The sequence below is a fragment of the Lagenorhynchus albirostris genome, chromosome 17 (assembly GCF_949774975.1).
Source record: "Lagenorhynchus albirostris chromosome 17, mLagAlb1.1, whole genome shotgun sequence".
Classification (NCBI taxonomy): Eukaryota; Metazoa; Chordata; class Mammalia; order Artiodactyla; family Delphinidae; genus Lagenorhynchus; species Lagenorhynchus albirostris.
The window spans coordinates 10345726-10359571 of record NC_083111.1 but is presented as its reverse complement, the minus strand read 5'-3'; the positions used below and the strand labels follow the sequence as shown (position 1 = coordinate 10359571).

The 13846-nt window shown below is 40.6% G+C and overlaps 1 protein-coding gene across 2 annotated transcripts in view; it reads left to right on the top strand.

Moving 5' to 3' along the window:
- LOC132508227 (cytochrome P450 7B1) overlaps nucleotides 1-13347 on the top strand; it is a 183488-nt gene extending 170141 nt beyond the window's left edge. The window contains exons 5-6 of one of the 2 annotated variants that reach the window (XM_060128227.1): nucleotides 5124-5299; nucleotides 12512-13347. In XM_060128227.1, coding sequence (XP_059984210.1) covers nucleotides 5124-5299; nucleotides 12512-12799 — 464 coding nt within the window. In that variant the 3' untranslated portion in view covers nucleotides 12800-13347. The remainder of the gene's footprint in view (nucleotides 1-5123; nucleotides 5300-12511) is intronic. The other variant, XM_060128228.1, reaches the window with a different exon arrangement.
- The last annotated feature ends 499 nt before the right edge of the window (nucleotides 13348-13846 follow it).

The window sequence follows — 13846 nt, the reverse complement described above, 5'->3', positions numbered from 1 at the left end:
GATAATATAATGAATGGCAGCAACAGGAGTTGAAAGGATTGAAAGGGAAATTTAATAAGAATTCAAATTATTGTACTTAGGTCTAAAAATCAACTGCGTAAGAACAGAATGAGGAAATGTGTGGCCCAGCAGAAGAGGGTGGTTCTCAACCTCCGCTGCTCATTGGAATCATCTCAGGAGCTTTAAAAAGTACTCAAATCACCCCCAGAGGTTCTGATTTCATTGGTCTGGGGTGCAGGCTGATGGCGTTACAAGCTTCCAAAGCGACTCTAATGTGTAACCAAGGTTCAAAACCACTAATTTAAAGGTTTTAGTTAATGCAGTGGTTCTGATGCTATTGGCCTGTTATGGAACATTTATTTTTTTTAAACCACCTCGGTGATTGCAATGAGCAGTCAGAGCTGATCACCTATAGGATATCAGAAAGCTTAACACAAGTCCATGGAGAGACATTACTTCAAAAATCTGTTGCTCATCTGCTTCCAACAAAATATTAATAGAAGTGTGGTATCTAGGGCAGAGAAAGTAGTTCCTCTCTACTTTTCCAACTGAAATAGCACACCCAGCTCTGCCACATTTTAAGAGGCATATTGACTAATTGAATTGAAGACTAAAGGCCATATCATCTCTGATGGACAATTAAAAAATGACATGATAGTTGTCTTTAAATATTTTTAAAGGGCTGTTATGTGGAAGAGAGATTCAATTTTTTTGCCTTTGTGTCTTCTAAAGGGTGGAAATTTAAGGGAGGAAAATTCAGCTCAGTACGAAAAATAACTTGCTACTAAAATGGACTTTCTGAATGCCATCATTGGAGTTATCCAATCAAAAATTGAACAGTATCTTCACTAGGATCCTGGAGAGCATTCCTGTATATATGTACCTTCCGACTTAACACCTAGATTGTAGTGTGTGTGAAGGCCACATCCATATTCTCTGTTCTCTTTTTCCACCAACAGCAGTGGCCCAGTGCCCTGAGCAGAGAAATTCCTTAATAGTGCATTTATTGACTCTGTGAATGTTGAATTTACGTTTGTGTATTTTAGCAGTAAACCAAAAGCCATGCCTGCAGCGCAGAGTGAAAGGCATTCGTACCAATTCAGATTTGCTTTTAACTTTACTTAAAATACACAGTTGTTGAGCCAAAGAGTAATTATTTGGCTTCAAATTGTCTGATGACCACAGTGCCTTATTTACCTTCTCACCTGTCTCGAAAGTGGTTTTGTAAAAACTCGCCTACACATCTGGAGGCTCACTCTGTTTCCTCACCCTCACCCTTGTAGCGCACACTGCCTCCAGAGCCCCCTTTCCCTTTCCTGTCCGCCTTCCTCTTTCAGACCATCGGCGTGTTCAGCCCCCCGTCGACTGCAGCAGGGTCTGGCTGCTCATTTCACTGCAGCCACTGCCGCTATCCACTGATCACCATGGCTAATCAGATGGTGTGACAGTCTGCACCAATCATTAAGATGACCCAAATTAACAGTCTGGCCATGTCACAGTACATTCATTCCACATATCCAGACGTGGCCTAAGTGTGAGGCAGAAATTTGGATGTGCTTATTTGTGGTTGCGTTGTAACATGCATTATTGATTGTCATGAACGGCTTCAGCTCTTTAAATCTGCAAATGAGAATCATCTGTCAATTAGTACAGCCAGCATTGAGCTATGAGGGCAGAAGAGAGAGTGTATATATTCCTTTTTCTACCAGCGTTTCCTCTCCTTTGCCATATTCCTTCCCCGTCACATTATAAAGCATCTTAGCTCAACATACTCCCCAGCTTTTTGCTTAGAAGGGATACTTAATCAGAATATTTTTATATCCTGCAAAGAGAAACAAATCTCCCTGGCCAAGTGAAGAAGACAGGGCAGGCTTTGAATTGTAAGTTCACTGTGGGAATTCTGTAATCCAGTTCCCTGGTGATACTAGTCAGTAAAGTTCACTTCTTAATAAAACACAGGCAGCCTTATCTTAATCACAATTGCAATTGTTGGCACCTTGCAGTGCCTGGTGTAAATTACCCCCCAAATATTTGCATTCTTGATAGCCATTTTTCTACAATGCATTTAGTAAGTAGAGGGTCCTATTACCTGCTAAATGTAAGTATAAATTAACAACCCATTATGCACAAGTTTTATAAAACATTTACAGATAGAGATCATGTTTAATTAAAATTAACTTGCATATGAAAGCCAAGTGCACTAATGATCACAATGACCTTTTATTACCTGCAGTCCCTTGTTTTGGCTGGAATGATTGACAGCTTGCTGTTTGGCTACCATGTTGAATTTCAGCTGACAAGACTTTTCATTTTAACTCAATTTGCCCGCCTATCACAAGCTGGTGGCAGGCCAGACCCAAGTCACCCAGCTTTGCCTCAGCAGCTTGCTCTAGTTCTCATTAGTACGCATTTATTCAGTGGAAATTGGAAGACAAATGCTTGAAGGCATGTGAACTAAGTATAGCAAATTAGGTTTAAAGACTGAATATTTATAAGTGTATGGAAAGTTTTTTTTTTTTTAATTCTAGAGCGAATTGAGAACTGAGTGCTAGCTTTGGTATAAAAGAAATGAAGATAGAAGGGGGAAAGAAGATTCTAAGAATAACAATACTATCAGGTTTTTCTTTCCATTTTGGAAATATGTAAAATCTCTCTGACAACACCTTATCAAACCAACCTGGCCTCTCTTTCGTGGAGTGCTTGCACAATGAAGTTTAGCACCTCGAGTGTGAGAAGGGGAGAAAAAATGCGGGTCATGTTCATCTGTTGCTTGGTTATCCCTTGGTATGTTTTCAATTGCCTTGTTTGTTCGGCACTAGCACAGAAACAGATGTTGCTCCGCCATGCAGGGTAATTTACTGTGCAGCATGGAAGGCCTCCCAGGGCCCAGCTGGTCTGTCAGTGGCACTGGCTGGTGTCTGCTCAACTATGACAACTACAAGTAGAGGCTGCAATTTTTTTTTATTGTGCAGTTGTCATTCTTCTCACCGTATATATAGCCCTGCCTGCATTCTTCCTGGAGCTGGCGGCAAGGCTGTGGCTTTTGTGTCTGTACGTTGTAACGCAGAGCCACGGAAGCTCCCCTCTCCTTTGTGGATAATAATGCCACTCATTCCTTTTGTCCTCCGATGATTCTCATCATGATCGCTGCGATCCAGAGCCAACCTCGTCTCGCGCACATAACCGGTCCTGGAAGGTAAAACAGATTTGTCATTTATGACCTGACCGCTAAGCCACACTTTGTACTCCATTATTGTGATTAACTTCCGCATAAGATACGCTTGCCCAATTGTCATTTGTGATACCGCAGTGGGCGCAAGCTGCCACCCTTCCCGCGAGCACGTCAGCCAATGGGATGTGACCGTGTTATTCGGATGCCTGCCCTGTCACAGTGGCCACCCCACAATTATTTTGCTTTGTATTTCTTCTTCCCACACCACTCCTGGACCTGGTGGGTGCACAGCACTGCTGCATATGTCAGCTACCATTTCACACCACAAGCTAAAATGATGTTATGCTGCTGTTGATTCAACATGAGCCAGCAGCAGTACACGGGAAGCTGACCCTTGCTTTTCACCATAGAAATGTTGGTCGCTTGTGTCCTGCCAGCTGAAATCCGTCGTGTCAGGTGCCTTGTGGCTATCTGCAGTGGAGTCCATGTTCCAAAACCAAAGTTCTTTTCTGGCCCTGTCACCAACAAACCGATTTGACTCTTCCTGATTATAATAACGAAGGCAGTCCAGAAGAATATGCACAGCCTCACTGTACGTCATATCGAATCACCACACTGGCCACACAGAGCTGACCGCAGCCTCATTTCTTTAGACAAATGAATGCTTAGGGAGAAACCTCCTGGGAGAAGGTCCCCAAAGCTACTTGATAGCCCTATGCAAGCTGTGCATAGATTTCAATTTGGGGGAAATAGCATTTATTTTTATTTTTTGCCTGACGCAAGCCCTCACTGACCTGCCCGCCTCTATAATCTAATAATTGGTTATTCTACATTTCAGACCTTTGCTGAACACTAAGAAACTGGCCTCTGTGTGTGTGTGTGTGTGTGTGTGTGTGTGTGTGTGTGTGTGAGAGAGAGAGAGAAAGAGAGAGAGAGAGACAGAGATTCTAAATTGCAAGCCATAAATACAACCATTTGTTACCATGTGAAGGGGGAAAGAACGCTCAATTTGGAGCTCTTTTTTCGCATTGCTGATTAGAGAGAATCAAACTTTTTCTTCTAAGACCCATTCACGCTGGTGAAAACATAGTCAGTTTTGATTATGAAGGCAAAGATGCAGACCTAGACAGGAGCTGCATGCTGATATGCATGCTATCAGAATGATTTATGCAAATTATGCATATTATTCCCAAAGGAATTCCTCCTCAAACTGCCAGGATAAATTGCCGGAAATTAGCCATAAAATCTGTCGTGCTAGGAGCAAAAGGTGAAGGCCACTGGGAAAGCAAGGACGTTCAGCTTCTGGAATCTTCCAGGTTATGATGGTGGCTGTTATTTTCCCTGGATGCTGGGGGAAATATAGTTTTCTTCAGATTCCTATTAAAGTATTTTCCCTTTGAAATTTTTCCAGCAAATGCTGACTCACATTTTATTTACAACCAGCATAAAAGAAATTAAGTGCTAAGCTATCTCAGAAAGCACTACTACAATTACTTAACTATTAACTGCCTAAGTGGTTAGTAAATGCCTAAGCCTGGCTTTGAAGGCATCACTGTTCCGAAGGTTGGTGAAATAACCCACCAGTGGTGTACTTTAACTGGGATACGGTTTTAATTTCCAGTGTGTATGCCCCAACACAGACTTCCTCTCTTGCAGATCATTCTTGCCTACGAAGTTCCTAATTAATGACTTTCTGCCCCAGTACAGCGCTGTTGTCTCCTGCCTGTGAAATGCCCCGAGCTTTGGGGGCTGGGCCACAGCTGTCTCATCCCTCCCCTCCTCACTCCCATTCAGAGCCCCCATTGGCTCCTTCCTGGTGCTCAATGGATCTGATTGGGAAAGGATTTCCCTGTCAATCACAGCTATTGTTTATGTGCTTTAATGGCAAATTGAGAGCACTTTTCAGGAGCAGTCACATTTTAATAAAATGTTGCTTGCTTGTTTCTTTCAGAAAGCACCATTCTTGAGGTCTTGCGACTATGCTCCTTTTCTGGCATCTTTCGTGTCGTTCAAGAGGACTTGACACTACACTTAGAGAGCCAGGACTGCTGTCTGCGAAAGGGAGACTTTGTAGGCATCTTTCCTCCCGTCTTACATTATGACCCTGAAATCTTTGAAGCTCCAGAGGTAAATAAACATCACGCCGGTATTGCTCCCTCTTAGATACTGCACGCACATTCCTCTCCCTCGTGATCTCTCTTTCTCTTACCATCTTGTTCCAGAAAGAATTTGAGAGAGCTTAATGACTCCTGTTTTTCCTTCCAATGGGAACATTTTCCTATTTACTGAAAGGTTTCCTTAAGGATCTCTCTTTCAAAGGTTTCACGATCTATAAAGAGAAATACAGCGATGAGACTAAACTCCAGTTCCCTCAAATGAAAGGAACGTTGATACCTTGATGGACACTATTCACTTGAGGCCGAAATTAAGTTTTGCTTGGCAGAGAATTATTAAAACCCATGGAGGGCTAGCTATTGACAGGTGGCTTAGAGAATAAATAATGACTCTTCTGCTAAGTGTTTCCAGAGTGGGGTTGACTGTCCCAGAGTCAGATACCGTCCTTGCCAGAGTTAAGCTCATCTACTTTTTCACCTCTTACTAAAGGTATGTGCCCCTTCTTGATCAATTAGGATGGCATTATGAACTTGAGATTGTGAAGCTGCTGCTCACAGGTAAAGCTCTGAGGGTAATTGTGTCATCTCCTTGTATTTTTTTCTGAAGCTGGAGTTAATGAATATCAAAGACTGGAAATTAATCCACCTTGGCTCATCCCTTAATACCACTTCAGAGGTTCACCACCTGCATGCAAATTGAGCAGAGTCATCTTCTGCCTGTGCTTCTCAGGAAGTCACGTTGTTGCTGCAGTGGTTTTTGTATATAAAATGCCATTTGTCAAAGGGAAACTTCTGTGCTCTTTTTGAGCAGTTTAGAGCTGAACCACTTTTAAACCCTGTTTCTAAGATGTTTCTCAGCCAGGCTGGATTAAAATCTTGTTGAATTTTGGAAATTAATAAGAAAAGGACAAACTTCAAATACAATGAGATAATTAGCATTTATTTCATCAGCAAAGGCAAAATTGTTTAAGTGAGGAGAGAATGTACATATGGTTTCTGTGTATTTCAGAAGAGGCGTTATGTGAACAATGATAGCAGATCAGAAGTAGGGTATTGGTGAGTGAATGAACATTTTTGCAGACAACAGGCTTCATCTCCACGTTTGTAAATATCAAAAAAAAAGAAATTCCCTACGGAACTAGGTGGTCAATAAGTAAAGCAAGTAAATAGCTAATATTTGAAAAATATTTTAAAATTTAAAAAATTTCATTTCTATCTACAATTTTTAATTTCTGCTTAGTATTTTTATTATGTGATTATCCTGCTAGTCATCAAGTTTATTATTCATGTCACAATAGTAAAATCAACATTAAAGTTATCAAAAAATAATCAATGTTTACCAAATCACCACCGTTGTTAAGGTCTTAGGGTTCCTCCTGTTCTCTATCCCCAACCCTGCCGCCATGATGGAAAAGACCGTGAGTTAGACTTCTAGGAATTTAAATATCAAAGCTAAACATTTGAAAGTGTGTCGATTTATACTTTTCCTGTGGCATGCTAAATATCAATGCCCAAACTTTACATAATAAATGGTAGTCGGACGGGTTTGCCTCATACTAAATCCGTGGGAAGAACAAAATTGCAGTGTTGTGAACTCTGACTTAGCATCATTAGGGCAGCCCTAGCTTGAGTTGAAGAGCATTCTCTATTATTTACTAGACTTAACATTAGCCAACTATGCCTGACTAATGTTCAAATCAACTAGCTAATTTGTGCTATGGTATTGTTTCCTTGAAATTAGTTGCAGAATGCTGATAGTTAGCGGCACAGAAAAAAAATGGTATCGTTCAGAACCAATTTTATATGCTTTGGCAAGGCCTTTATGTAATCATTCATTCTATAAACATTTACTGAGCACTTACCACTCTCAGGCTTATGGATTGATTCCTTTTGTTCTTAATCACTTAGGATGGCAATAAGTAGATGGTATAGAGGCTCGTGTAACAGATGCCCATCCCAAAACAATCATGCACTAACAGTAAGAAAAGAGAAGAAAGTTCTGGAAAATTCCATCCTTGGCCTTTGTCACGGACAGCACTATCCCAGGAGCTCATCCGAAGTTCATACTCCTCACTGCCTGACTTTTGTACCCTACAGATCTTGAATGAGAAGACCAGTCCTTAGATATAGAAAGTAGCCAATAGCTCTTAGGCTAAAATCATGAGGAAGACCAACTCCAGATATAAGTATAGTTATTCTCAGAGGACATGGAACCTGAGGTGCCTTCGTGGAACATTGGTTCCCCCCCAACCCAATGAGGCATGGTTTCAGGATGTTCAAGCCCAAGAGACCCTAGAATATTTCATTCTAGAAACAGGTTATATCTTCCTTCACCCATCTCTCTATTGTTGAATGCCTCTCTTGTCCACCGAGAGACTCCAGGTGACTCCACAATAATCCCCCTTAATCACCTCTTCTTTGTCCCTGATTCCCACCTCATTCCTCAGAGAATCTGCCACTGCTCACTCTGTGGCCTGGCTGTACCTTTGTTATGCGGCACACCCCACGGTATTTTGCAATTACTTGTTTGCCTGTGTGTCCATATACTGTAAGTTCCAGGAGGGGAGAGACCTTGTCCTTACCTTCTCTGAATTCTCAGTGCCTGGCATGCAGGAGACCCATAGAAGGAAATAAATAGGAGGTGCTGAGATGGATGAATGTTCTGAAAGTGAAAATATACTTCAGTTGAAACGTTAAATCACTACAGATATCGCACGTTCAGATGCGTACTGGGCCTAATTAGATCCAGTAGATGAGGTGGCTTGTGTGTAAATATAGCAATACTATCAGGAGTGGTAAGAACTCTGGTGAAAGGACAGCCCAGGAGGCATCTAAGGGAGACCATGTGGCTACTTTGGAACCAACCCTCAGTCCTTAACAAGCATGTAGACCTGATGCGACCAAGTCATTTTTATTATTTTTTTTAAACTTCAGATTTCTGGGTGAAGCTTAGAATTTTTAAATGTTTGGAGAAATTAAGTTTAAAACGCAATGTAGGCTAAACAAAAAATGTTTGGGAACCTAATTGGGCCTATAAGCTAGCAACACGTAAACTGTGTTGAGAAGTATTCTTTTCCTGAATATGGGTTCCTTAGCTTGTTGTAATGTTAGCCAGTCAGGTGGCACGTGCTGATGTGGAAAAGAAAATTGGCACGTGAAATTAAAACAATGAGAGAGAGCAAAAGGAACCACCTGTTCCCAATTCTCTTTTCTTCTTTCTTTATCGGTCTAAATGCTACCCAAGAAAATCTAGATCTTAATTAACTAGGAATGGATACTTTTTAAAAATTTTATGAAGCCTTCTTCAAATTTGTCAGTTGTCAGCCAGAATTCTAGCCACTGGCTCTCAAGTGATCAGTAAATGGTGATGATTACTTTTCTGCCAAAATGCAGCATCCAAAAATAGAGCTATGGAGAAGACCAGATCTGTTGGTTGGTTTTTCTATGGAGGTGCTGAGGTATAAAGGGCTGGGCCATAGGGAAGAAACAGCCAACATTTAAGATGATAACGCATTACCTTAACCATATAGCCTCCTAAAGTAAGGACACAGGGAAACAACAAAGTAACTACAAAGCCTCTGACATACCCCCAACCCCCCGCCAAGGCTCTGAAGACGAAAGCCTTATTTCACCTCATGCAAGTCTGCCCAACCTACTTCTCGGAGGTGTAAGGATTATAAAGTGATAAATTTGAAAGCCCTTGAAAAAATTCTAAATCACTATAAAAATTGTTGTATCAACATTCTTTTGATTATTTCCACTATTATTAGAATATACTAGTCATGACAAATGTGGAAATACTCTCAATAATTTTTTGTCTGTCTCTCAAACTGGAATAGAGATTGTGCCATTTAGTACATTTCAAGGATACAAACATAAACTGAGCAACCACTGAGCAACCAAACTTCAATGCTGCACATACAGGAAGTGCTAAAAAGAAGCTGTTGAACTGAACTAAACATAAAATTTGGAGGACACAGATTAGGGTGGTATGCAGTGTCCCTCAGTCACTCATACCCAAAATTCTTCTCTATCCAGGAAATTGTATCGTCTACCCAATGTTTATTTCTAGTGCTAAATATTATACCATTTTCTATTTGTAAACATTTTCTATTTGAATATTCATCTACTCTTCATTCTCTCCATCTTTATTTATTCATTCAATATCTCTGTTTTCTTCAAAAGTTTGAAGATTGCTTTTAAAATATACTTTATTGTCATGTATTTATTCACTCACTCAACAGACATATATGGAACCTCACTGTGCATAGCACTCTGGTGGGGCTTTGAAAATATGGAGATAAATAAGACAGTGTGACACCTCCCATCTCCTGGGATTTCTTGGCTTGCCATCTCCTGAGGGCTAGCTTCAGCCTGGTGACAGCATAGCTGCAGCCTTGCAGGCATCATATACACATATAACCAGGTCTGGAGGAGGAAGAGTGATGGACCAATTTGTCGTGTTTTTCTTTCTTCACAAGAAGGGAACTTCTCCCAGATGGCCCCATACACTCCTCCCCTGTAGCACCGAGAGACGGGTTCATACACCCTCTCCTAAATCAGTGAGAGGCCAGAGCAATGGGATTACCACAATTGGTGCCTCGAGAGATCTCCTGCAAAAGAAAGATGTTGAGGAACAACCACAACAGTCAGTAGAGGAGTGATGGGGAATTTCAGTGTCTTATGCTTTTCTCTTATGATTTCTCTGTTCTTCTCCATTGAATAATATTGCATTTAATTGACCCTTTTTAATCATGAAGCACCCAGCTGTTATGGTCACTGCAACATGACAAATCCTGTATTCAAGTTGTTCCAGATCAAAGATCAAAGCATCTTGAGCTTTCTAACTTTTTGTTCTATGTCACTGTGACCCCAGAATTTCTGGGGTGAGACTATTACACCCCTTCTTTTTTTCTAAAACCAGACTATATTCTTAGCAGCTGCCACAAGCCCATCCTAAAATTGGCTCCTGCTTGGGTTCTCCATGTCCTGGCAACGGAAAACAAACTGAGAAGAAATTTTGACTCAAAAAGCTATTTATGCCCATATGCCCTTTGAGCTTAATGGTAGCCACAGAGCAAAAGAAGTTGGCCTTTTCCCTTCTTGTTTCATAATATAAACAACTAAATAGGAATTTCTATGATATTTATTGTGAGGAAATCGAATGGAAGGTGATGGAAAACTAGAGGAGTGACATTACTGGTTGACTAGATGTTTGGGGGTATTGAACGTACGCTAACTGAACATGGCAGGGCTGGGAGAGCACTTCGGCATTCTTTGTTGGTCACTGTGACTTCTCAGCTGCATATTCATGTACACAAAGAAATATAGAAAAGCCATGACAGTCTCTGGTTTATTTATGATATCAGCACACTATGAAGTCATAACCCAAGCTAAGTTTTCCTTTTGCATGTTCTGGCTTAAACCATAGGACTGACCACAGGGAGAGCTTTTCAGAATAGAAAACCATTTCATGGCAAAATTGACATCAACTGGTTTGGCCTAGGGAAGGAGCTCTTGGGAAGAGCGCTGGTCTCCTCAGATTGGTCAGTAAGAAGGAGGAAGCACCTGTACTGAACCCAGGCAAGCAGGCTTGGGCCCCAGTAATGGAAAAAGATTTACTGGGAGAGAGTACCGTATAGCGATCCTATCTCCAGTAACAAAGTGGATGTCCACAGAGAATGTCCTTATCCGTACTACAAGGATGGACAGATACTTTTAGGTTATCACTGGTTAGATCCTATCCAGATACATCCCAGAACTATCTGTGGGAAAATATACTTGCACTCTGATGCAGATTAATTTTGCCATTATGATTTCATCAACTTGCAAGTTTAGGGGGTGGAATAGAAACCACACAAAATGTGTTCTCTAAGCTTGAATATTTATCAACATCAGTATCCTAGGTAATTAGGGATAAAACCAATACTTTTAAAGGAAATGATTTTGCTGACATGAATACTGGCATTGAGTGAGAAAATCAGATCATCTGTGACGGATTCAGGATTTATACGTGAACTGTAGGGTTTTCGCTATAACCTAAATGCTTTCAGTCTGACCTGCTTCTTTGCCTTTGGCTTCATAGTTCATAGCAAAGCTGTGAGCTGAGCAGGTCTAATGCTAATGAGCACCGCGTACGGGAAAGACTTGGTCATTGTCATGCGTGCCATGTGCGTTAATGTAATCGATGGTTTAATTCACCATGGGCTAAAATAAGGTCCTTCAGTGTCCTCTCAGAGACTCACACGAGAGTAAATTAAGATGGAGGACCCAACACCCTCCATAAACCAGTCCCGTAATTTTCTGGAACAAGTACTATAACTTACTTGTGAAAACATCTCAGAAACCAAGAGAGTTAACCCAAAGAACACTCATTCTAAATAGAGCTGTCATAGGAGAAAGTCGATACAACATCAAAACACAATCCAGACGATTTTGTGGCTTAGTTCTTCTCTAGTGCCTAATGTGAATCTTATTATTTAATATCTATTTCATCCCAACACTAAATCCTAAACTCATCCTTCTCATCCCTCAGTAGCTGATGGGAAGGGATAGAGAAGGGCACACGAGGGATCCTTAGGTAGGCAGCCTCTGGGGCCAGTAGGATTCACTGTCCGCTAACCATGGTAGCTCTGCAGGAGCCCTTCCCTCTACCCAACATTGGTATTTCAAGTGCCCGTATGTGGAGACCCACCTTAGAGAACAAAAACAGAAATACTGCCTCTATACTTAGGAAACTCAGCGTAGGAGAGAAATGTGAAGAAAAGTCATATAGAAAAGTTTGAATTTGTTTGATATGGGAGAAGTAATTTTCTAATAACACTGGGGTTTTTTGAAAGTTCATACATGATTTGCACTTATTAAGTTTTACTTCCTGGTATTTTCTGGGTTAAAAGAAGCCTTTTAAGATGGGCAGGGAGGGGCTTCCCTGGTGGCGCAGTGGCTGAGGGTCCACCTGCCGATTCAGGGGACACGGGTTCGTGCCCCGGTCCGGGAGGATCCCACATGCCGCGGAGCGGCTGGGCCCGTGAGCCATGGCCGCTGAGCCTGCGCGTCCGGAGCCTGTGCTCCGCAATGGGAGAGGCCGCAGCGGTGAGAGGCCCGCGTACCGCAAAAAAAAAAAAAAAAAAAAAGATGGGCAGGGAGAGCGGGCAACTGTGTGAACCTGAACTCAAACTATTTCATGGAAATATTTGATTTTAACACTCTGTTTTCTTCTTTACAGGAGTTTAGATTTGATCGTTTTACAGAAAGTGGTAAGAAGAAAACCGCCTTTTTTAAAAGAGGGAAAAAGTTGAAGTATTACCACATGCCATTTGGATTTGGAGTCAGCAAATGTCCAGGCCGATTTTTGGCAATAGTTGAGATAAAGCAATTGTTGGTTGTATTTTTAACTTATTTTGATTCAGAAATAATTGATGATAAGCCCTTAGAACTAAACTACAACCGCTTTTTGTTTGGTATTCAGTATCCAGACTCTGATGTTTTATTTAGGTACAAAGTAAAATCTTAAAGAAGCTAAAAGGAAAGAAAAGAAATCTATCAAAGCTAACCTAAATGTCCTTAGCTCATCTATTTGTTTTTAATTTCTTCAAATGTAATTGCTTTGTTTGTTTTAAAAGTGCCAATTTCTGTTTGATCTGAGATCAGTCCAGTCTGTACTTCGTCACAAAACCCATCAAAAAAAAGAAAGAAAGAAACAGCATGGTGGCATGAAATTGACATCAAAATCAACATAATGATTAACTTAAAGTAGCTTTTTTTAAGTTTCTTCATACGTATTGTGATTTGCAGTGTCGTAGTAAATGTACCTTCACAGCAATAGATTTGACACTGTGGGATTTTTCTAAAGTCACAAATTCTTCTCTAATATGTAAGAATACACTTTATGTACTAATGGAAATTTGTGCTGGAAATGGACACAGTCTAACAAATTCCAAGTTCTCAGAGAAGAAGGAAATTAAATTTCCATGAGATACACTGGATGAAAATGTTCCCTTCAAGTATAATATCAATAATATCTATATTGCCAGGGTACGTTTGCATTAAATGAGTTTTGCAGTAGATTAAATGCTTCAACTTCACTTCAATATTTTATCATCCATAAATGTTCTTTATTACTTTGTATACTGTGGCTCAATAGAACAAAATTTCTGGTTATATAAGGCCACTCATGTTCAAGTGAGACACCGAGAAGATTTATCAGTGTAAGAACACACAAAAACCTATTATATATTCAGCAGTTGCCCTAGACATTAGTATTAGGTTTATTGTAGGAGTAAATATTGAGCTCAGTACAGGACTGATTGTAGCATTTGACTCCAGTGTAAACTATAAGGGTTATGCCAGTGTTGGAATTAACTTTCCTAAATGCTTCCATTTACACCAACTGAGAAACTAGATAGCAGTATTTGTTCTTGACGCCTCACCTCTTGGACTTGGAGTTTATTTGTATTATTTGAATTACAACATTATGTAATGCAGTATAATTCCATGTGCCACAATGCAGCATAGTGTAGAGGATTCAAAGATTGCTAGTATGAGATTGCCAAGTGATTGT